The sequence below is a fragment of the Armigeres subalbatus genome, chromosome 3 (genome assembly GCF_024139115.2).
Source record: "Armigeres subalbatus isolate Guangzhou_Male chromosome 3, GZ_Asu_2, whole genome shotgun sequence".
NCBI classification, from domain to species: Eukaryota; Metazoa; Arthropoda; class Insecta; order Diptera; family Culicidae; genus Armigeres; species Armigeres subalbatus.
Genome location: NC_085141.1, coordinates 388,096,471 through 388,122,719, shown reverse-complemented (window position 1 = coordinate 388,122,719; position 26,249 = coordinate 388,096,471). Strand labels below are relative to the sequence as shown.

The 26,249-nt window shown below is 39.1% G+C and overlaps 1 protein-coding gene across 3 annotated transcripts in view; it reads left to right on the top strand.

Moving 5' to 3' along the window:
- LOC134226728 (long-chain-fatty-acid--CoA ligase 6) overlaps positions 1-26,249 on the top strand; it is a 126,691-nt gene that overhangs the window by 38,905 nt on the left and 61,537 nt on the right. For all 3 annotated transcript variants that reach the window (XM_062707686.1, XM_062707685.1, XM_062707687.1), the window contains one exon: positions 11,566-11,720. In XM_062707686.1, the coding sequence (XP_062563670.1) occupies positions 11,566-11,720 (155 nt within the window). The remainder of the gene's footprint in view (positions 1-11,565; positions 11,721-26,249) is intronic.

The window sequence follows — 26,249 nt, the reverse complement described above, 5'->3', positions numbered from 1 at the left end:
TATAACACTCAATACCGCCAATAAGGTAATCTCCTAGATTTCGATTAGCAGACTCCGTCCGTTTGCGGAGACCTTTGTAGGCGAATATCAAAGAGGTATTTGAGAAGGTTGATTAACAACGGTCCAGATGTTTACTCTGTGACAAATCTATATAATAAAAATGAAATGGTCTGTGTTCGTATCCGCATAACTCAAAAACAGCTGAATGGATTTTCTTCATTCCCTCAGCAGGTATGTTGGTTATAGTTTCTGACAGGTTTTTATGATATTTCCTCATGCGAAAATCACGAGTAAGGTTGTGCAAATCGCGAAAAACTAAAATTAAGAATCGGATAGAAATTTCGCATGGGCGCGCATTTTCATCTACTATGCAGAACAACGTCTGCCGGGTCGACTAGTCTGTGTATAAAAAAATGAAATGGTCTATGCTCGTATCCGCATAACTCCAAAACGACAGGATGGATTTTCTTCATTCCTTCAGCAAATATGTTCGTTATCGTTTCCGACGGGTTTATATGATATTTCCTCGTGTAAAAATCACGAGTAGGGTTGAGGAAATCGTGAAAAACTAAGCTTAAGAATCGTTTGGAATTTTTCTATGGGCAATTAACAACGCGCCTTTTCGCCTACTATGCAGGACAACGTCTGCCGGGACGACTAATGATAAATTCCGGCAATACAACTTGCGGACTCATCATCCGTTTGTGGATTTTGGGAGTGTACGACTCAGTGAAACGGAACAAACTGTGGCAAATGATGCAAGAAAATGGCTTTCCGGCAAAGCTTATTAGGCTGATTCGTGCGATGCAGAATCTAACAATTTCGCATATGCCTATTCTTATACAGGTTTTGGTATATTCTTATACAGAATTGTTAGAAAATCTAACAACCACCGGTTGGGTGTAGGGCTTTCTTTTGATCTAAGAACCCGCTGGACCACTCCCCACGTCCATAATAATCTAAAATGTCTGTGTTTTTTTGTTATTTTTTGCTATTATAGCCAAACTCCATCAGTAATCAAGTGCTATCAAGCTCTATCGTCACAAAACGAAAAGACACATAGAAATATATCAAATAAAATTGAGTTTGAACGTTTCCCATTTATCTTATTACTGTAGTTACCGGTATTGGAAGCCACATATTCCTTACTTATGATTGACCATACCTCTGATCATATTTCTTGATTTTATCTGGTCACGTAATATACCAAATCGTGTCAGACAGGACAGTAAAACATCATAAACAAATGTGGATGGATGTAATGAAATGGATGGGATACGAATTCATATATCTTGGCACACTCGTTACATGTGAAAATGATGTTTGCCGCGATTTGACTTTCTACGGAGGCCTTTTTGTATCCCATGATAACACAGAAAGGTCTCTGGTTATGAGAAAGCAACCACATCATAACGTTATGGAGGGCAAAGCTTTTTCGATAATGGATCACAAAGTTTTGCTACACAAGCTATCTCGCTTCGGAATTCTTTACAATTTGGTTCAAATCCTATCTTATGGATCAGTAACTTCGGATGAAGATCGATGGTTGTGTTACAGTGCCGTTCAGAATCAGATCTAGAGCAAGGTAACAATCTTGGACCACTACTGTTCGTTCTTTTCTTCGAAAATGCTACTTTGGATCTCGGTGAATGGTTCAAAATGGTGTACGCTTATATTATGAAGTTTAACATTGTTGTACAAACGTTGGGGGATTACCATGCTCTACAGTTGCATGCATCGTTAACCTGTTTGCCAATTGATGCAACAGGTATAATCTGCCTTCCAGCCTGGAAAAATGCCAGATTATTACGTTTCACCGTACTGTATCTCCAAAATTGTTCGACTAAATACTGATTGCTAGATTCTTTACACGGTTTCAAGTGTGACCGACCAATAAGAACCATTGATTTTCACCATTCAGTGATCATTTTCAAAGCAACAGGGCAGTTAGGCTTTATTTAGTAGGTTGCGAAGGATTTATCGGACACATATATTGTACTGTGCTTAAGGACAAGCTTCCCGGAATCAAAAGCTAAATGCACTTGCGTTTACAAGGGTACACTATTTGAAACTAGAATAATGCACAGGTGTAATTCTTCTTATTACAAGTTTGTCGCGTCATGGCATGCGTGGAATAATGAATGACAGTTTCCTTTGCTTCTGTTTTGAATGTGTGCACTTAAAAACGTTAGTGCATTTAGTTTAGTATTCCGGGAGGCTTGTCCATAAATGTTCAGCATTAAAAACTTTACCATAGCAATATCCTGAAAACTTGCCGCCGTATCCTGATATAAGTCATTTGCTAATCGATGATGATGATGATGATGATGATACTACCATCTATTGTAGCAAGGCACCTGCCGATAGCACTGGCCATATCTGACAAACGATTTGATCATGATTATATTATTGTTTATATTTCATCAAACTCCTGTATGAAGGGCCAAAATGGGTGGGGTGGTTCCATAAGCAGAGACACTTATGCGAATCCACGGGATGAATAGAGAATCTCCTTCCAGAAGAAAGTTCGTACATACAATAATATAATCTAGCCTTCGTTTCCCAGATTGACCCAATAGATGGGGAGAAGAGCCCGCCCTTTATCCACGAGATGTTAACAATAGGAAGTTGGCGATTCCACTCTTCCTATCCAAATCGCTTCAATCGGGTGCCCTGATGGTTCTTTTATATAATCATATATTCGTCGGAGACGAGCCAGCCTCGGGCTGAAAGTCTCTTTAATAAAGATACAAAAAAAAAAAAAAAAAATAAAAAAAAAATAAAAATAATCATATATTTTCGATGTTATATATACAATGTAATATATGCAATGGAATTCTCTCACCGAATTTCCACATGTTTGTCCTGGATGGGCGAGACCGTCTCTTCAATATCAGCATGCTTTATATAAGTAGTTGTCTTCAAGGATGGAAAAGTCAATTATTCGTCGAGGAATATCCTTGTTGAATTCAGGAAATATGTTTCGTTTTGAATTGTAAATTTGGAATAGAGTTCTTGAATCCTAAATAGATGAGATAAGAAGAATAAAAGCAGTACATATCAAAAATTATAACACTAGATTTTTGTGTACTCTGATTTTGCCCACCCAATTTGAATTTATAAGTTTTTAGAAATTATATGATGCATAAACGTGGTAAGAGCAAAACAATTCTTGCGCATAGCCTCACAGGGGCGCAACTGTATTGATCGATTTCTCTTTTATATTTTGATAATAAATCAATTGATTCAAATGCTACAACCGTGATTTTTGATTCTGGTGCAAGATACAATCATCCTTTATCACACCAAACTATTAAATCATTGACAAACTAGCGCAATTCGGTACAATAATAAAAAGAAAACATCGGCGAAGAGAAATCGAACAATACAACTACGCCCCTATGAAACTAAGCGCGAGAATGATATAAGTCATTTGCTAATCGATGCTTAAAACCAACGAAAAGTTCAGCAATATTGGTTTGTGGAGGGTGGTCGGTATTGGCCATTTTTGACAGATACCGGTATTCGGTATTTGGTGGAGCCAATACCGGTAATACCGGTAGAATACCGGTTTTTTGGATGAAAAACAATATTTGTTGACAAACTTCAGATGTTAAAATCATTGTTTGTTGAACTGGAAGAAGCGAAACTTAAGTAGACATTATATACTGAGAGACTCATCTTATAATCCGTATTGGATTTTGTTGGCAATATTGCCAACTATTGAGTATGCCCTCTCTGGTTCAACCGAAGTTGGACGAATGGTCCCAAGACTGTCAAAAACCAGTGTCAAATACTTGCCCTTAATCTCTTCAAATTCATAGTAGGGGAATTCCTTACGGATTGCATGCAATGACGTCAACGTACTTTCCACCAGCAACTCTGCTCTGCTACAGTCCCTTTACAAATTGTTCTCCGATCGCTCCGATAAACCACAAAAATTATCCATAGAGGCATCTTCTTCGTACCAATCGTCAGGTATGGTCGTTGTCTTAGTTTCAATGATCGCATCCGGTTGATTAATCAAAGTAGCTCTGGATGCCTCGAAGAATATGGCAAAATCGTTTTTGATTAATTGCTTCATGGCAGAATTACTCAAAAAAGCAAAAAAATCGGCGTATTTGGATCGTCTTTCTTGGATTCATTCCTTGAAAGCATCGAATAAGTGGCGGACATTTTTGTGGCTTGATTTGATAATTGTTCCAACATATATTTAAGCGTCACGTCGGCTTCATATAGAGTGCAGAACCAACAGCAGCTTGAACAGGTTCGACGGCTTAAATTATTTCACCAACCGCTAAACAATCATCACTGAAGTTAAATTTGTACTAAAACTTCAACTCATGGATCCGTTAGAGCACAGATAACGTGTTATTCCAGCGTGCCTTGGCATCAGCCACTAATTCAAATTATTTTCCAAATTAAGAACGGACATATTTTTGCAGAAAATCGTTTTCGCATGTGATCTCCGGAAAAGAACTATTACGGCTCGTACCTTTTTCATAATTTCATACATTTCGGGAAAATGGTCGACGATGTCAACAATTTTCATTGAACAAAAAAAATCACTCGCAGCTCGACAGATATGGCTAAGAGAATGATGCAACAGGTATGATTAATGACGATGTTGATCGATTTTTGTTGTAGCGTGAACGTCGTCAAGGATGCTTACTCTCAGATGCCTACTTAGGCAAAGTTACTCATGCGCACATTTATTTGTTGAATGAGTCTTTACTGTTTGTAACCGGATATTTGTCCCAGCTATGCTGGATTTTTTATTCATGTGGGACAGACATGAGATTACAGGCAGTTGAGCTGATGCAAGATTTTTCATACTAACAGCAAATTTTAAATACCAAAAATACCGGTATTTTTCGTCTTTAATACCGGTATTTTCGGTATCCGAAATTGGCCGGTAATACCGGTTTCGGTGCTACCGGTTAGACCACCCTAGTTTGTGCAAAAGGGATAACTGCTGTGCCGAATATATCGCTGCGGAATACTACTTTACTACTAAAACCACATTATACCACTATATAATAATGCTTGATATAATGAACCAATCTTGGCATGTATTATTGACAAAACCAACTACAGGGATTGGGCAGAATGATCGGGACCGGCAAAATTGTCTCAAAATTCAAATGACCATAACTCTGCAAAGTTTCAACCTATTTCTTTGATTCTGCCAGGTTTTGACAAGATGAGTTTCTCCGTCGAAACCTGGCAGAATCAAAGAAATCGGTTGAAATTTAACTGAGTTATGGTCATTTGTATATTGAGAAAATTTTGCCTCTACCGATCATTCTGTCCAAGCCCTGTACATGTTTCGTAAATCGCTTTTTACGTTTGTTGACATAGTAATTAGTTTTATAAATCTTTTTTTTTAACCATTTCATTTATTTGGTAGGCTCAGTCGTGTGTGACACTTTGCGGAACCGCTATTCTTAAGTATGAAATTTATACAATGAGTATCATCTTATCATTAATAGTTAGTAGGGAAGGGGGACGTAGACCATAATACTCGTGGTGACTCAAGGTTATAGATTACATAATTCAGGACGGACGGGGTAGGAATTTGGGTTTAGGTTATTCCAGCTGCTCATCCTGGCATTTGACGTTGGAATCGGTTTTGCGTGGCGTTGTGCTCGATTTTTGTTCGGCATGGAGCATCTTCCGGATGGCCAGGGTTTTGTGGTACACGGAACAGAAAAACAAAATCGGGCGGAGAAAAAAACTGAGAAAGAGAAAAACACGGACATTAGACTTTGATATCAGCCGAGCAAAGGAAGGCATAGATGGCCTGCTATAATCCACATCGCGATCTCTCAATACACCTCTTACTTCCCTGAAGGGGTTGTTTACCTCGGACCACGAGGGTATCCAATAATTGCTCTCTGGAGGCGTCATTCTCCTAGCAGAACCAAACTACGTGATCGATGTCATCGTAACCGGCTCCGCACCTTCATAAGTTGCAATCGAAAAGGTATATTCTGTAGAGATGTGCGTTTAGTGAATAGTGATTGGACATAAGCCTCGACATCACGCGAATGAAGCCTCGACTCAAGTCCTCATCTCTGAACCACGCTCGCGCAGAAACTTTAGGAAGTATAGAAAATAGCCACCGTCTAAGTTCGTTGTGTGACCAATTCATTTGCCAATTTTTAAGAGTACTCTGACGGACTAATGGGAAAAACTCGTTGCTCGAGATTTGTCTATCATAAACTTCACCTTCCTGTGCGTCCACCTTTGCTACCGTGTCCGCTTTCTCATTGCCATAGATTAGGCAAAGGGATGGGACCCATACCTAGGTAATCTTGAATGATCTTTCGACCAAATCACGCATCTGCTCTCTTATTTTTGTAAGAAAGTAAGATGCGTGCTTAACTGGTTTCATCGACTGGAGTGCCTCGATACAACTAAGACTATCCGAGAAGATGAAATAATGGTCTACGGGCTGATCGGAAATAATTCCCAAAGCGAAGTTAATTGCTGCCAGCTCAGCAACATAAACCGAACACGGTTCCTGAAGTTTTCGGAAGGTGGTTGAATTTACAATCAAGACACCGAAGCCAGTGGATCCGTTGATGCGAGAACCATCAGTGAAATATCTGTTGTTGCAACTGTTATGTTCATATTTTTCAAGAAAAATAGGGGGAATGGAAAGATTTTGAAGATGATCTGGTATTCCTTGAATTGCATGTTTCATGGACAGATCGTATTCTATGGAGCAACTGTCGTTGATGAAGTTAACTCGAGGTGGATTATAACATGGAAGACAAAGATCTGACGATAAGTATAGTTGAGGTAGACCCTCAGGAATCTTGACTGATGAATCAGTTCAAGGATATTATCGAAATTTTTCAAGACAATTGTGTTACTTGTCCCACATTGTGTACTTTAAAGGAGTGACTCCAGCCAGTGTTGGTAAAATCACTCATAAATCTCAATCAACGAGCGCTCCCGTACGAACGAAATCGTCTGCGATTTTAAAGGAATGCATCACGCTTGATTTTTTCATGCTAAAACGCATCATTTCACTCATTTGCCAAAAAATCATATTGGTTTGAAAATGCATTTGAAATCAATTTGGTGGCAATTTGTTGGTTATACATGGAAGAATGCCTAATGTTTTATGCGACAAACGTCTATTCACCGTTTTTAACGAAGGAGAACAAAAGAAAACCTACGATGATTCAAATAGATGATTCAACTCATCCTTGAGTTTTTAGGTGCTGAGTTGGGTGCGTTTCAACTCACGCTTGATTTGAATCATCCATGAGTTTTGAGATTTTAAGTTTTTACCAACACTGACTCCAGCAAGCACCTCCAGGCTCATGTTATGCGTTAAATGCATACAACCAAGAGCAATATGCAAACAACGATTTTGAATTCGTTCCAATTTAATTAGGTGGCAATCAGCTGCTGAGAGGAAGCAGAAAGAACCGTACGCTAAAACAGAGAGAATAGTCGTTCTATAGAGTTTGATTAGGTCTTCCAGGTGAGCACCTCACCACGTTCCGAAGATAGAACGTAGAAAATGAATCCTTTTCTGGCATTTTTGTATCAAATACTCAAAATGGAGTTTCCAGGTACATTTAGAATCAAACCAAACCCAAGGTATTTAGAAGATAAAGAATTGTTGATGTTATCATTCAATAGCTTTAGTTTCAGTTGAGCTGGATTCCGCTTTCTAGTAAAGACAACCAATTTATATATCTTTTATTTATTTGTCGTCAATCAAGCCTGTATACTGCTTTGTTACATTGAGTTCATGTACTCACATAATTACACATTTTAGTTATAGGTTACGACATGAGTTGAAACAAAAACAAAGACAGGATCACGAGAGAATTTTTACGCAAGCTGTCATGATAGAAAACTGATTCGGAAGGCGATAGCTCATGATGTTTTTTTTTTCTAAATAGCTCCAAACGCGGGGAGCACTGGTTCTGATGATGCATTTCAACTTGTTTTACACTGCTTAAAAATTTAATTTATTGAACGGCTACTCAGTCTTGCACTTATTACAACGAGTTTTTTATTTACCCGACGTTTCGACACGGGGATTGTGTCTTTTTCAAGGGGAAAATATTTTTGTTGTTTGTCGTCGTATGTTTAGTCTAACTTGCACCGTCTGTTTGTCTAATTGTCCGTACATGACTTCGGAAGCACTGTTATCAATTTTACTTAAAAATTGATAACAGTGCTTCCGAAGTCATGTACGGACAATTAGACAAACAGACTAAACATACGACGACAAACAACAAAATATGTCGTGTCGAAATAAATAAAACTCGTTGTAATAAGTGTAAGACTGAGTAGCCATTCAATAAATTAAACTGCTTAAAAATGTTCATATTTTTTTCTGTTTTCGTTTTTTTTCTAATTTTAGTATGTGCTGCTAAACACGTTCCTTTAGAATTTCTTTAAACTCTAAAGAGGGTAGTGGAGGTAGAAACAAACTTCCGGACTAAATCCAGCGCGCATTTAGTTTTGGAATCATCTATTAAAACATTCTTCCCAAATTGATCCAACTCCGGATAAAGCGAAGATTACTTCTAAAATCCGCGAACAATTCACTTTATTCTTTGATGGCTATTCTGAGCAATTCGTTTTTGATCCATGTATGTATTTCTGTTCTGATATTATCACACAGCCACGCATATTTCACCAAAGACATCCCCGTATACAAATTTAACAAACGATTTTGCGCACTCAATTAAGAAATACGCTTTAATAAAAGTCACCAATTTCAAACTTCAGATCACTTAAACTTTGATCATAGTCATCTTGGGTAATCTTGGCTTAGCTTGCACTTATATTTACAGCTGTTTTCTAAAGTCCCATTGAAGAAGCATCAGAGATTTGCGTCTTTAGGTACATGAATAAATAAATACCGTAACAATAAATATGATAATTCAAATTAACAACTGGTTTACACCGTCTAAGACGAATTAAGCACTCTCCATTTAATTCCACTGGTTAATTTTCGTTATCTTTGCAGATACGTATTTCGACCACAACTGTGTGGTCGTCTTCAGTGTCTCGTACTTGACTCGACTTACGAGACACTGAAGACGACCACACAGTTGTGGTCGAAATACGTATCTGCAAAGATAACGAAAATTAACTAGTGGAATTAAATGGAGAGTGCTTAATTCGTCTTAGACGGTTTAATAAATTCCACTAAAAGAGCTTTATATATTTTTCTGAAACTGGTTTACATTCAAAATGTGTTTCGCTTTTTACACACTTTCGAGACAAGTTAATTATAAAATTATGGACAAACAGTAATGGAAAGTTCCTAAGCCTTCCACTACTTGTGATTGACTAAATAATTTTACATAAAATTGATAAGTACTATATATGATACAAGTAGGCATTGATACTTTTAATTCGTTACTTTAGTGGTATCGATATATTTATTCGACACTACTTTAAAGTAAAAGAATCGATACATTAGTAGTATCGTTTCATCCCTACTCTCTGGTGAATTTTGGAATGTTAAAATTGGGGTTGTGACAAAATCGATTTTTTTTATTTTCGTATTTTTATTCCATTTCACAAAAAATAATCAGTTTATGCCTAGGAAAGGCGTGAACGGTACCCAAACGAGCTCGGTGGTCTAGTGACTACTATTTATGTCTTATAAGCAGGAGGTCGTGGGATCAATTCCAGGCTCGTCCCTTTCCTACTTTGTATTTCTGTCCTAGTTCTTTCTGTGTCTCACGTTTTACCAAAACGATTCCTACTGTTATAACCTTCCACACAATCCCAAAACATCCCGTGGCACCTATGAGAGGTCGTACACACTTAAATTATTTTGTAGACATCGGCAAAATTTTTGCCAAGATTCTAATAGCTGAGATCTCAGTAATATTATTTACTGAAATTCAGTAATTCCTTAACCGAATTTCCGTAAATATTTTGCCGCAATTCGGCAAAGTTGATTTTTTGCCGAGATCTCAATAACGATTACCGATGACTCGTTAAAGTTTACCGAAATCTCGGTAAAAAATTTACCGAAATTCGTCGAAATAATTACCAATATCTCGGCTGTTGGATTCTCGGCAATCGGTAAACTTTTTTTTAAGTGTGTAGAGTTCTCTGCATCTTTCTTATGCAACGTACACACCAGTCAAGCAGTTTGACGAACATTGACTCCACCCCAAGAAAACGTTTTGGTTGCTGCTTTGTTTGAACGTGTGTGAAGTTGTTCGAACAACCATTTGACAGTTGGCGGCTCGGTTGGAAAAAAATAAAACGGTTTGATTTTGGTTTGAGTTGCCGAGGGTGGAGTCAAGGTTTGCCGAACATGTTTGAGCATTTGTAGTGAAGTTCCACAAACCCCCATATATTTTTTGATTGATTGGTGCTCTGGTTGTCGCTTCGGTCGTTCGTGTGTGATATTGTTAGTCGAATAAATTGAGTGTTCGTTCCGCTGTTGGTAAAACTTGATGGATGTTGGAATAAACGAGAGGTGGAGTCATTGTTGGTCAAACTGCTTGACCGTGTGTACGTTCCATTAAATAGGTGTCCAACTAATCATCTTTCCCCTTCCTCAGCAATCGCAAAGACGTGGCCAGAACAGATCTCGATTATTGGAGAGTGTATTGCTTTCATCTTAGAGATAGTGATTAGTCCCAAATCAATATCTGTGGTAACGGATGAAAGTGATGTTACTCTCATACAATAGTCTTGGCTTGTACCACCTACGAATTTGTGCGAATCGCTCAATGCTAATGCTAATGCTAAGGAAATGCGTGAACGGTACGCATTTTTTCTTATCAAAAATGCTTATAAAATCCTTCACAGGTACTCAGAAGTCATTCATTATAAACCACACGCGATATAAGCTATTTCATGAAAATCATTGTTGTTTGCGGTATTATTTACAAAAATAGAAAGAACGTGAATGAAATTTTCAAATTTTTTTGGTCTGACAAAATCGGATTTAAAACGTGATAAAATCAAAGGGTAGACAAAATCGGGGTGTAACAAAATCGGGTCAACACTGTATTAGTTAGAAATTCATTTTTTACATGGTGAATTCACCAGCATTATAACTATATGGCAGTTATTGAGTGTGTGGTACACAAGCTTCGCTGCACTCAAGAGGCATTCTTTATTTCTGTTACACTTATTTATATTCAAAGCATTTGAACTGAGACTTGTGTTTTTTCACAGCATCTCTGATCACAGAGAAACTCAATGCTTAGCGAAACCGGGATTAATAATAACGGAAACATTTCCTTATATTGCACTTAGTCGCTAATCAACGTTGAGGCCATGTTTCGTACCGCTAAAGTAAGAAAGCCCCCCTCCGTTAGGTACAAGAAGCTTTCATTCGGGTCTATCATGTGGCATAGCTGTAGGCTAATTGAATTTTCCCACTGTTCTACTGTGGCCAATTTGTTAAGACGTTTCATCGTCTTCTGTTTCACAGTATTCGACATCGACGATACATTCTCGTCAGCCAACCATACCACAACGATAATAAGACTTAGACCGTTCACTAATCCAACGATCTCTCTTTTCTCTCGCATTTTCTTCCCCAAACAGTTGATGAACTCGACGGGTGTCTGCAGTACGTCGGCGGCACGGGAGGAGCTTTGGCTTTGACGGGGGTGGCTGCTGCGACCGCTTACTATTACGCCACGAGACCAACACCTGAAGAACCACTAGTGCCTCTAGATAATCAGTGTCCCATTGAAGATGTAAGTACATATTGGCACAACTTTTTGGTTTGGGTTAGTATTTCGGGGTACACTTGCATTTCACGATCAAGCACGCGGGTATATAGTCGTTGAAGTCGTAGTGGGATGTAGACAATCACATGATGTGGTATTTCACCATACTTGTCACGGGGGAACACATGCATGGGTTGGCGAATTTTCTTTTGTGATGCTTGAAGCGAGGCGTCACCGTGCTCACGCGCTGCTTTTCAGTAATGTGTCAGGCGTTTGAAGAACGGTATTTCAATGAACGTCGTCGAGTAGGGTGATGACAAGTACATCCGCAAGGAGACATATTTCCGTTACTGGCTTGTAGACCAAAGAAGGCAATATTATTATTCTCACATTCAGCAGTAAATAATTTAACTTACTCGAACAAAAACCAAATTCATTCGTTGAAAAGGAACTGAGCAAAAACTATCATTTCAAATAACCTACTGCTGATTAGTCTATTACCCTATGTTTTAGAATCTCGATTGCGCAATACTGTGGCATTTTTCATAACTTCGAAGTAGGAAAAATTATGAGGTCAATCATTTTTTTGCTAATGACGTCATGACATCGAAATGGTACCACGCCTGTGTGTAGATTGCAATCCTAATAGCAACCTCACATGGGATTCATGAAATTTCGACACGAAAAATGGGGATCAAAATACGATGGAAAATTTTGCTAAAGCGTATAGCCGAAAAAGAACAATGTTGGTTAAGTTTGTTATTAGGGTAATTTGTCAAATGTTGAACGGCTAACTTCTTCGCCTATTGTTGAACACACGTGCATTTCTTATGGGCGTTCAACAATAGGCAAGAATTTTAGCCGTTTAACATTTGGCGGTTTCCCCTATTTATTATAATTTAATGAGTGAATTGAAATTTTAAATTCATTATGCTCTGCACGTAGCCAACCACACAATCTACGGAGAGTCCACAAATCTAGAGTGCTTTGAGAATAGGTCGTATGTGCATAAGAGAGTCTCTCTTTGGATCTATTCTCTTTCGATTATTACAAAACTATACAAAAGTTTACTTCGATTTTTTTGGCGGTTAACCAAAGACGATAGCTTTGTCTATCATGCTGAAGTGGAAATGTAGCAAAAAATGCAAAACTAGCCGATATATTAGCGAAAGAGAGCGCGATCAAAGAGAATCTCTCTTTTGCACATACGACCTATTCTCAATGCAATCTAGAAATAATCTTTTTCTATAAGAAAATTATTTTGAGCTTTTTAGTGGAATGTCTTCACTTGTCATAAGACGAGTTTATACAATCCCATTGAATTCCACCTCTTAATTGTATCTTGACAGATACGTATTTCGACCTCAACAGTAAGGCCGTCTTCAGTGTCTCGTACTTGAAGTAGAGTCAAGTACGAGACACTTAAGACGGCCTTACTGGTGAGGTCGAAATACGTATCTGTCAAGATGCAATTAAGTGGTGGAATTCAATGGGATTGTATAAACTCGTCTTATGAAAAGTGAATCTTTTTCTAATCAATTCACTTTGCTTGCTACTAGAATATATTCTTTTACTGCTGCCTTTCCCACTTTGAAGCTTATTGCTCATTACACATTTCTTAACCCAACCAGCGCGCGGATGGCAGATTTTAATACAGTTCTGGCAAAATCTGTCAGAATCATTGCATTGAAATCTTACATTGGAAATATTTTAATACAGTATCTGTATAGGAGTAAAGTCTAACATTTTTTGTATCAAAACCTTGCAGAATTGTATACGCCGAGATTTTATACGAAAACTGCAAGATCAGTTAATGCGTTTATGCTAAATTCCCACAATTCTACTTTTCTTCTGACGACAGCTGTCACCACAACCGATCCCATTGTATCGCCTTCCAAATTGTCACAGCTAACTCTTTCAGCACCGCGTGCGTTGCTGTCGAGAACAGAGGCTAATTCGCTCGGTTCGCTACCAGCAGCCAGCAGTGACATAATTGCGGCTCACCCACAAGATCGTTCTGCACCGGCAGGCAAGTGTTCGGTGATGCGGATGATCATCATCGCCAACCGGTCGTCCGACCGAGCGGCGCGGCGTTGACGCACCTGTTTCGGTGATCCATCAGGCGACCCTGCGCAAGGTGAACAGCAGCCACACATCTGGGTTATTTATTTCACGCCTTGATGGGTAATTTTGGAAACGAGAATGGTCCATTTCCCGAAATTTATAGCGAGAAAGCAGAAGTAGATTTGCAATGGCAAACGACCGAAAAGTGTTGTTTTGTAAACATCCCCCCAGCTGAGAAACTATTGACGGAGCGCAGCAGGGGCGAGGGGTAAATCAAAACAAATAGGTATGTTTAGGCAGAAGGTGTTGTTTGGATGAAGCGAAGATCTGGAGTTTTCAGAATAAACAATAACACAATGCTTAATGGGTGTGAAAATAATCAATAATTCTTTGAAGGTGGACGGAATCCTTTTGATCAGTTTTTCTGAAAATAATTACAGTGAACTTGCTCTTACACGATATTGAGGGGATCATCGAGTAAAGGAGGTATCGAGATAGAAAAACATTTTAATTTTTTTCAAAACATTAAACACTTTTCATAGCATGTAGAAATATGGTTTTGCGTCATTCGGCGTGCCAAACGCAAATTTCATCATAAAAAATAATGTATATATGTATATGGGTATGGTAATACTTATCTGTTAGTTGCATCATTGGTTCCGCTTGTTTCTCCATAGTCAACTCTCGTTGTATTTTTCCCAGGGGACTGAAGAGAAGGCCAATACGCCTACCCAGCATTCATTCAATATGGCGTACAATGTTTTTGTTTTAATTTCGTTTGATTCATGTTAACAAAACTTCGGAAGTATCGACGAGCTACTTTTCGACATAAAGAAGCCATACAAACACAAAAGGCTCGATGTACCTCAACCAATTGCAAGTTTTCGCCAGGAGAAGTTAAATGCCGATAATTAGCACTAACTACGTACGAACCATTCACCCAAAATGAGCGCTGCATTCGGGTATACTACCCAGAAACTGGGTACCAAAAACAGAAGTACCAAAAGCGATGTTGGGTAGAGTGCCAATGTACCGCGGATGACAGGCGTTTCACCCTCCTGATTTTTCCTGAACGCTGTTTTTAATTACACTATTACTCGATTTCTTCTTCACGTTGTTTCTTTTTTAAGTTCACTTTGAATTACTTCGTCCTTTTCTTTACCACTTATTTTGTCGCAAGGTATTACACTTTTTCAGTCTTTGTTCACTTTTTCATTAATTATTTGCATCACTTTTATTTTTCTTTTCCGGCACCATTGTTGTTTCGTCATACTTGTATTCATAAATGTTAAATGTCGTCTCATGTAGAAACTCCAATATTCGCTTCTCACTGTCGGCACCGTACCGTAGTATAGTTCCAAGATTGGACTGGTCGATTCCATGTTTTGTCCGTGCACCTTCATATTTCCTGACGGACATCCAAAACTGTTCCACATCATTCACTCACAAGTGGAGGTGATTTTTAACCAAAAATTCATGCGTTATGCGTGTGTGCCAGCTGAGTTTGCCTGGTCCGACCATTTGACGGTTGCACGTTTAATCTGTCTCAGCTTGACGTCCCTCATATTTGTTCATCGATAGTCCCAATGTATTGTTTAGATACACCATGTCCCGGAGTTGGAACGTCGAGTGGTGGCCTGCTACGTGCCTCATTGGCAAGTCGGTCTGCTTCTTCATTTCCGTGTATTCCGGCATGGCCAGGGATCCAGCATCATTTTTTCAATTTGTTGAATCCATTGGTACTTTGATTACCCTGCTTGAATGGCTAGAAGAAAACTGGCAGAGTCAGAGAGTATGACGGAATTGTTGGTTTTACAGTGGCTGATTGCTGATTTGATTGCGATGGCTTCTGCCGAGAAGACACTACACTACAGTGCAACGGAGGACTTATTGAATTTTGTATTTGATCGTTGAAAACTCCAGCCCGAACGGAATGATCTGCTTTAGACCCGTCGGTATACACAACTACAGCATTGTGGAAGCGATTGTTTAGAAGATCTTGTACGATGGGGCGTACTACTGCCGAGGAGTTTCCTGCTTTAATTTGTTGCTTCACATCCCATATAATGCGAGGCTTTGGTTCAAGCCATTTTCGGTTGCTAAGACGTGATAGCACTGCTATTTTTGGGATTTGCACTTCAACTACCTCCAAGAATAGGTTGGAGACTCGTCTCACGACCGGTGGATCGACGATTCGCGAGCTGTGGCTTGAAGGGCTAATAGGTCGAAAAGTAGCTTACCAGCTTCAGCCATTATGACTGGGATCGGGCTCGTAACATACCCACCAGATGCGAACCTGACCATACTGTTGTATATACGTGCAAGAAATTGTTAACTTCGTTCTTTGCTCTGCTGATTAAAATGATTCCGTAAAGGAGGCGTAATGTAATTGTAGCTGATCCGATGCGTAGTAGACAATATTCTGACCACGGGGAAATTTAGCCGCTATCATTTTCATGATGCGCATCCGTGATTTACAATTGGTTTTGGTCAGTTTACAGTGCTGTTTAAGGATCAACGTCCGATCAAGTGTTAAGCCAATGATTTTCAGTTGCCTTGTTCTCGGTATTGCCACCCGGTTGAGATGTTATTCTTAGGTTCGCGACGAGCATTAGGGCTGCCGTAGAAGATATTTGATTTCTCTGCGGAGATTTGAAAACCAACACTTGTTGCCCATTTGTCGACAGCTTTAACTGCTCTTTGAAGGTCGCGATACAAAGGTTTTACCAAAAGTAGTATGTCGTCTGCGTATAGCAATACGGTAATCAAATGCGCAATTTTGCAGAAAATTTGTTGCATTGCTACCAGAAACAGAGTTAACAACAACACGGAGCCCTGGGGAACACCGTTTTTTAGTTGCATTTCTTGAGAGAAAATTCCATTTACGCTTACGCGGAAGGATCGATTAAAATAAGTCTCCACGTCGTGACCAATTCTGAAAACTTGTTGTCTTTTGTCCAGCCTTCCGTGTGATTCCAGCTCCGTTGTCAATCTTCTGTTTACTATGCGTTCAAACACATTTGCCATGCAGTTTGTTAAAGTTATTGGACGGAATGCGGCCGGACCGGTTTCAGAACAGTTTAGTTTAGGTATTGATACTATTATGCCGGTTCGCCAGCTAGGTGGGAAGACACCATTTTGCCATATCATGTTTAGTAGCTAAAACAATACAGTCTTTACAGACAGAGGCAGTCGTTGTAGCATCGGGTATCCTATTGAGTCTGGTCCTGTATATTCACTGCGTCCTTTATCGAGTGACCACAGAAGTTCAATAAGGGTAAAGTCCGAGTCATAGTCATTATCAGTCTCTGGTAGTAAATCAAAGCGAACTCGTTCGGCCTTTCCTTTGCCATTTGAAATAATGGAAGATAGCTTGAGGTCGCCGATCTCTCACAGTAGTGTCTCGCAAGCTCTTCTGCATTGTCTGGATATCCATCGGGCCGTTTAATGACAACCGTACTAGTTTTTCTTTTACCTCTCAAAGTATTGACTGCCTGTCACATTTATGCGACAATAGGCACATAGACCGTGATCGGAAAATGATCGCTGTTATGGGTATCCGGAAGAATCCTCCTAATGAATCGGGACGCTAGCATCTCAGAACACATTGAAAGATCTAAAGCTGCTATGGATTTTTTTCTTCCTGAACAATGGAGGGGGAATTTGCTCAACAGACATCCTGGGTTGTCCAGGAAGTGCGGGGTTAGGGACCACCTCCAACAGCAAACGAGGGAGGCAGGACTACATCCCCGACCCGCTAAACCGTTTCCATTGCCGCCAAGCCCACAGTCCCTTCGGTACAACTAGAAAGTAATGCTTCAAATCAATTGTTTAGTTAGCGTTTTCTCGACGATGAAACGATGTATTTGTCCTCTTAGATCCCCACACAGAATAATGGGCGTTGAAGTCCCAAGAATCGGTAATGGCGTCGGTAGTTGATCCAGTACTTCGTTCAATTCCCTACGCGAGATGTTGAGAAGTGAGAAGTGAGTGGTGAGATATAAGACAGAAAGAAAAAGGAAGAAAGAAGTAAAAAAGAAGAAGGAAGAAAAAAGAAGGAATAAGGGTATTGGTGAAGAAAAAAGGAAGAGGGAGGAAGGAAGAGAAGAAAAGGAAAAAGGTAAAAGAAAAAAAGAGGAAAGGAAAAAGAAGGAAGAAGCCAAATTTTCTATTCTCACACTCTCACTTATAACATCTCACTTCTCACTTCTCGGTCCTCTCGTCTCGCTTCTCACTTTTCACTTCTCACATCTCAGTTTTCATTTCTCACTTCTCGGTTGTCACTTCGGTGTCAGGCCATTAGGCCGAAGGCCGTTAGGCCGAAGGCCATTTGGCCGAAGGTCATTAGGCCGAACGGTCATTAGGCCGAATGGCCGTTAGGCCGAATTAGCGAAAAGCAGCTCAAAATGAAAAATGAGAAGTTCCTTCTTCACCTTACCCCTTCTTCCTTCTCTCTTCTTGCATCTTCCTTCTTCTATTTGTCTTATTCCTTCTTACTTCTTTCTTCTTCCTTCTTCCTTCTTCCTTCTTCCTTCTTCCATATTCCTTCTTTCCTCTTCCTTTTTCCTTCTTTCTTCTTCCTTCTTCCTTCTTTCTTCTTCCTTCTGCCTTCTTCCATCTAATTTCTTCCTGCTTCCCTTTTCCTTCATCCTTCTTCTTTCTTCCTCCTTCCTTCTCACTACTTTCTTCTTCCTTCTTCCTTCTTACTTCTTCCATCTTCCTTATCCCTTCTTCCTTATTTATTCTTTCTTCTCCTTGCTTCCTTCTTCCTTATTTCTTCTTGCTTCCTTCTTCCTCCTTCCTTCGTCCTCTTCCTTCTTCCTTCTTTCTTCTTTCTTCTTCTTGCTTCCTTCTTCCATCTTTCTTCTTGCTTTCTTCTTCTTTTTTTCTTCTTCCTCCTTCCTTTGTCCTCTTCCTTCTTCCTTATTTCTTTTTCCTTCTTCCGCCTTCCTTCTTCCTTCTTCTTTCTTACTTCTTCCTTCTTTCTTCTTCCTTCTTCCTTCTCTCTTCTTGTATCTTCCTTCTTCTATCTGTCTTCTTGCATCTTCCTTCTTCCTTCTTCTTTCTTACTTCTTACTTCTTATTTCTTCCTTCTTCTTTCTTCCTCCTTCCCCCTTCCTTCTTCTTTCTTCCTCCTTCCATCTTCCTTCCTCCTTCTTTCTTCTTCCTTCTTCCTTCTTCCTTCGTCCTTCTTTCTTCTTCCTTCTTCCTTTTTCCTCCTTCCTTCTTCTTCCTTCCTTCTTCCTTCTCTCTTCTTCTTTCTTCCTTCTTCCTTCTTCCTTCTTCTTTCTTCTTTCTTCTTTCTTCCTTCTTCCTTCTTCTTTCTTCCTTCTTCTTTCTTCTTTCTTCCTTCTTCCTTCTTCCTTCTTCCTTCTTCCTTCTTCCTTCTTCCTTCTTCCTTCTTCCTTCTTCCTTCTTCCTTCTTCCTTCTTCCTTTTTCCTTCTTCCTTCTTCCTTCTTCCTTCTTTCTTCCTTCTTCTTTCTTCCTTCTTCTTTCTTCCTTCTTACTTCTTCCGCCTTCACTTCAAACTCCCCAGTTCTCATTCGACATAATGGTCCTTCGGCATAATGGCCATTCGGCCTAATGACCATTCGGCCTAATGACCATTCGGCCTAATGACCCAACATCGTCACTTCTTATTTCTCACTTCTCACTCCTCACTTCTCATTTCCCACTTCGCACTTCTCACTTTAAAACATTTTGCTTTTTACTTCTCACTTCTAACTTATCACATCTCACTTCTCATTTTTCAATTCACTTCCTACTTCTCTCGTATCCTCGTGTCTCCTTCCTCACTTCTCGCTGTACACTTCATGTTATTCTCACTACTCACTTCTCATGCTTCACTTTTGATCAAATGGCGTTCGGTCAAACGCCATCGGCCAAATGGCTCGAAACCGTGTATATCGTCCATTAGAACTGTGGTGACATTGCACACCTCGACTAGAAACAAACCATGCAAACTGTCATACGAAAGAGTTGTCGAAAGGAGATGCGCAATCAGGCCCCTGTTTTCCGACAACATCGAGTTAGCGAGGTAAAAACGCATTGGAAAATCATTTCGGCTTAGAGAATATCGAGCAAAGGATGTATCGACTTACGGAGAGAACGCAGTATGCTTGATTCAAAAGACTTTGAATTTCATCGAGTTAGGGATAATATCGAGTTTCAGAACATCGAGTTGGAAAAGTTGGAAAGAGTTCACTGTATGGACTAAAATAAAAACTGCCACTAAAAAAAATTTCATAAAAAATTAGGAAATTGTCAATAAAGAAATCAAAATTAAGAATTTTCCACGAAATAAAAATAAACTAGCTTTTTTAAAAGAAAAAATTGCAATTATAAAAGAAAAATTTCTTTCTTATGTAATTTTTTCAATACACTTTACAATGTACGAGAAAAGCATCACCGCAGCTAGGTGGATTAATCTGGTTTTTTGTAGAACATTTTGATTTCTTTATGGAAAAATCTTCTTTTATAATTGCAATTTTTGCTTTCACTTGTGCAAATTTATCTTTGTTTTGTGGAAAATTCTCAATTGTTTATGGAAATTTTGCATTATTTGTGGAAATTTTATATTTATTTATTACTCATCCTCTGATTACTTAATGGGCAATTTCCTAATTTTTTATGGAGATTTTTCTAACATCAGGCATTCTCGCATTTTATTTTTAGAGCTAACTTCTTAACACAAAAAAAATGATTGCAGGAGTTTAACTACGTGCATGGTATTAGGAATTTGGTCTCATCAGTACCTGCTGAGCTGCGTAGGACGAGGAGGTCGTTCGTAGCTCAGTAGGTAAAAGCACCTGTTCAGCGTTCTGGAGTCGTGGTATCAAACCCCACCGAAGGAAATGGTTGCCTCCAATACATTTTTCGAACTAAATCTTTTACATGTTGTATGGGAAAAATCAAATTTTCAAATAATCGAGGGTGAACACCACTCTAACGCGATAACATGTCCAAATAATCAATTGATAAAAATTCGTAAGCGAGTAAGAATCGTTCGATAATCGAATCTCAATTGAAAGCATTTACCAAGGGCGTAGCCAGAAGGGGGCAGCCCCCCCCCCTCTAAATAGTGGAATGATTATACGGGTTCTGAAATGAATTCCCTCAAACATGTGCACTTTACGATCCAATCATATACAGAAATAGGTGATTGAAATTCAAAAGATTCCCAAAACTTATTAGGGCATCCATAATACAGTAATATCCCGACCTTATTACCCCCCTGGTGAGTTTTGGGGTTATAAAACAGGGTATGTGAAAAAATTGAAAAAAAAATATATTTCCATTTTTTTGATTCATTCCACAACTATGAATCATTTTATGCCTTGGAAAGGCCAAATGCGTGAACGGTACCCGTTATTCTTGTCGAAATTGCTTACAGAATATTTCCCAGGTACTTAGAAGTCGTTCGTAATAAACTGAAAGTTATTACATGAAAATCAATGTTGTTTGTGGTATTATTTACAAAAATAAAAAGAATGACAAATTTTTTTGGGGTGACAAAATCGGGTCGAAAACGTGATAAAATCGGGACGTGATAGAATCGGGTCGAAAACGTGATAAAATCGGGGGTAGACAAAATCGAGGAGTGACAAAATCGGGTCAACACTGTATATGAAAGTTCAAAACAACTCGAAACATTTCGGGCTCAAAAATTCTCCTTGAAATCTTTCTAGAAGCTCCCCCGGGAACTTCTGAATTCCTCCGGAAAGTTATCCACAAATTCCTCTGAAAATCGTTCGAAAATCCTTCTCATGTAATTGTAATTCCTCCTTATCTAGAAACCCCCCACTAAATTTTTTTTAGGAAATTCACGAGGAAATTCCTTGAAGATTTCTTTTCTTCTCTCCAAGATTTACTTCTAGATATTTCTTCGGCTATTCTCTCTTCAGGAAGAATCCGGCATTTCCTTCAGGAATGCATTCGAGAGTTCCGTCAAGAATACATACGGAATTTCTTCCCAAAATTCTACCAGAAGTTTCTTCAAAAATTTATGACGGAAATCCTCCGATTTAGCTCCATAACTTCACTTGTAAATCTATAAGAAATTCCTTCGGAAATTCTTCTAGGAACTTCTCCGGGCATTCCTCTCGGAACTCTTCCTTTAATTCCTCCGGGATTACTTCCAGGAAATTTTCCGGGAATACCTCCAAACATTCAATAGTGAAATCATCTAGCATTCCAATCTAGAATTCTTTTCGCAATTACTTCAGAATATCCTTCAAGAAATCCTCTAGAAATATCTTTATGAATTTCTCCTGGAATTCGTCCAAGTATTTTCCCAGAAATTCTTACAGGTTTTTCGGGAGTTTCTTCAGGTACTTCTCCAGGAATTCCTTCAGAAATTTCTCCGGGAGATTTTCCGCGAAAGTGTATTAGAATTCCGTCCGGACTGCACTCGGAATTTACTCGGATATCTGCCAAGAGTTCTTCCAGAAATTTCTTCGGAACAATCTGCAGGGATTTTTATCAGCAATTCATCTGGGAATACTTTCAGGATTTCATCTGGGAATTTCTGCATTAATTCCTCCTGGTGTTTTTCTGGGAATTCCTTCAGATATTTTTTCAGAAATTCCTTTAGGAACTTCTCTAAGAATTATTTCAGGACTTCCATGTGGGAATTCCTCCGGAAGTGCTTGTGGGAGTTCCTCCGGGAGTTCTTCCAGGAGTTTTTCCAAGAAATTCTCCGGTAATACCTCCAGGAACTTCACAGGGAATTCCTGGACGATATTTGGCAGGAATTTCACGAGAAATGGGATTTCGGAAGTTCCTTCAGAAATATTTTTTCTCTTCCTCTAGGGCAGAGGTTCCCAAACTGTGGGTCGCGACCCCCAGGGGGGTCGTGGGCTGTTCAGTGGTGGGTCGCGAAAGACAAATCTTAATTCATAATTTTGTTACTATTTTGTCCCACAAATCTAATCCATATTTTAAATTAGGATCTAAGTTACGATTGGATGATTAAAGAACAACAAACCTGACGAGGTCAACGGCCTTTTTTTGTTATACGATATTTGGGCAAGTAGAACGAAGTCCTTCTTCTTCTTCTTATTGGCATTACATCCCCACACTGGGACAGAGCCGCCTCGCAGCTTAGTGTTCATTAAGCACTTCCACAGTTCTTAACTGCGAGGTTTCTAAGCCAGGTTACCATTTTTGCATTCGTATATTATGAGGCTAACACGATGATACTTTTATGCCCAGGGAAGTCGAGACAATTTCCAATCCGAAAATTGTCTAGACCGGCACCGGGAATCGAACCCAGCCACCCTCAGCATGGTCTTGCCTTGTAGCCGCGCATCTTACCGCACGGCTAAGGAGAAGTCCTATACAATCCAAATCTAAGCCCGAACTCAATCCAAAACCAATCCTAATCCAATTCGAATCCAATCTAAATCAAATCCAAATCTATTTAAAATCCAATCCAAATCTAATTCAAATCCAATCCAAATCTAATTCAAATCCAATCCAAATCTAATTCAAATCCAATCCTAATCAAATCGAAATTCAATTCAAATCCAATCTGAATAAATTTCAAATTCAATCCAAATCCAACCCATATTCAATTCAAATCCCATCCATATCCAATCCACATCCAATTAAAAAAAAATCTTTTTTAGAGAAACACCCGGAGAAACTGCCGGTAAAACTCCCGGAGGGATTCTCGTAGAAACTGCTGGTGGATCTCCCGGAGAAATTCCCGAAGGAACTGCCAGAAGAGCTCCCGTAAGATCTCCCGGAGGAATTTCAGGAGGAACTCCAAGAAGATCTCCCGGATGAGCTCCCAGAGAAACTATCGGAAGAACTTCGGGAGGAATTTCCAACTTAATTTCTGAAGAATGCCTAAATGATTTCCTGAAAAAAGCCTGAATAATTTCCTGGAATAGCTTCTGGTGGAACTCCTGGAGGAATTCCGGAGAAACTCCCGGATGAATTGCAGGTGGAATTCCCGGAGGAGCTCTCGAAGGAATTTTCTGGAAGAATTTCTGAAGAAACTCCCGGGAGAATTTTCAAAGGAACCCCGGGGAAACTACCAGAAGCATTCTCGGAAACAAGAGAATTCATCTTATAGAAAAATCTCGTCAAGCTGAAACCTTTGTTGGGGTTTGTAGCTGGACCATCATCATCATCAGAGGACCTCCCGGAGAATTCCCTGAGGATTTAATATTTATTTTCCCGGAATTCCCGGAAGAATTTTCAGAGGAACTGCCGATAGAATTACCGGAATAATTCTCGAAGGAAATCCTAGAGAAATTCTTGATGGAAATGCCGATGGAACTCCTGGAAGAATTCCAGGAGGAATTTTCGAAGAAACTCCTGGAGGATCTCCCAGTGGAAATCTTGAAGTTTCCACCGGAATTCTTTCAGGATTTCATTGCGAATTAATCTAGGAATTCCTCCGAAAATTCCATTGTTGATTTCATTTTCGGTATAATTTCTGAATAAATTTCCGGTGGAATTCCTGGAGAAATTCTTTGAAATTTTCACAAGAAATTTTTCGAAACAATTCACGGAAAATTTTATGGAATTTACACAAGAAATTCGAAGATTTTTCGTGAAATTCTCAGGAATGTTTACTGGAAATTCTGCGGAATTTCCACGGGATATTCTTATTCTTAAAAATTATGGGAAACAGCACGAAATTATTTGAATTGTTGCAGGGAATTTTGCAGAACTTATAAAGGAGCTCGTGAAGATTTTCTTGGAGTAAATAATGGTGGAATTTCGGATCAATTCCCGGCAAAATTTATGATGGAATTCCTGAAGACACTGCCGAAGAAGTTGCTAGAGGCATTCCTAAAGAATCCCTGATAGAATTTCTGATAGAACGCCAGGAGCACCTGTCGAAGGAATTCCTGGAGAAAGCTTGCATATTGATTTTTCTGCCTATTTTATAATAAATATTATTTTAGAGAGGATTTGTTTAGAAATTCAGTTGTATGGTTCTAGTTTTCTTAAACTTATGGAAGAATGCAGGATTTTTAATAATAATTGTTATAGCCGATTTTATATTCTTTCTGAACACTAAGTTCGTTAATATTTTTCTCACTTTATTTAAAAATATCTGGTGAGCAATAAATCACGCATTTTCAAATCCATTATTGTTTTAATCATTATTGTTTCGTTTTGGTTTGTATTTGGTTTCATGTGTCTTTATAAAACCACCAAAGAGACCAAAAAAGTAGCCCCCCTCCTTCTCCTGGCTACGCCCATGGCATTTACCGTTACTTTTTAAACTTTTTTCTACACAGTACATCAAAACACAATGCCAAACATCATATTGAACTTCATTGTTAATATTAAATTGGTGTTGGTATGGTTTGAAAGGCCGTATAGTGGGAAGGGTTGTTCATTTTGTCTCATTGACGGTGATGGTCAAAAGCATTCCGCTAGCTAGGTCATTGAGCTTACTGTGCATATCAGAGCACCATTCCGCTAGTAAGACAATATAATACATCCTTGGTCAGACTCCGTTATTCAGGACTCTGCACGTAAAAACTTCGTATATTGCGCTTCCATGAGGCCGACGATTTTATCTAGAACTCCCTTTCGTCTAAGGGTGCCAAATAGCCAAATAGAGGGAAGTTCGTTGACCTGCTCCAGGATGATAAGAAGCGTGACAATATGATCCACACATGATCTTCCGCCAGCTTGCATCAGTAGTAAACTTCTCTCGGTGCTTGCGCAGCTCACCCTGGCTGCTCTCGCTAATGTAGATAAAGTCATTCTTGATGGCCATCTACTGCTCTTCTACACTGACATCTTCCGGAACATCAGTTTCCAGAGCTCTACGTTCTTCAACGAATAGCCGGATTTTTCAGTTGGCGTGTGTTGAATCTCTGTTCGAACCTCTCCTCTAGAGGCTGCATCCGAGAAAATCGTAGTTCTGCTAATTGGAAGATGATGGTCAAACGTGGTATCAAAGCTGCGTTTTTACCAGACATCAAATAGCTCCATATCTATTTTCAGTTAATTCAGATGTGATCGATTTAATTTTCAATTGGAAACTGGCCTTTCTTCTTTTTGCCAGTTAAGAGAGATCAATTTCCAGGCTAATACTTTTTCCTTCAGCTGATGTTGGAAGTAATGTTGTTCTATGAAAAATCTTTATGTCTGCTGTATTCTTATGAAACTATCAAATCTACACTGTTGCCTCTAGTATTATCATGTAGGCTTACGTTTTGAAGATGATTAGCATTTTCATATCATTTTATATTTTTCATTTTTGGCTATGACGAAACTGGAAGTTGTTTGGATTCAAAACGACATAAGATAAATATCGCATACCCGTATTCTGGTGATCACAATGAGCCTAGAGTTCAAGATACGCCACGTAAAACAAGATTGTTATTTGACAGCTGCAGAAATACACAAATACTGAACCGTTCTACTTTGTCCTTAGAAATTGGTTCGTAATGCATAGTGGGAGCGTGCAGTTGTTATTACAATAATTTACCAACATGATGTGTGTCTGTCTAATG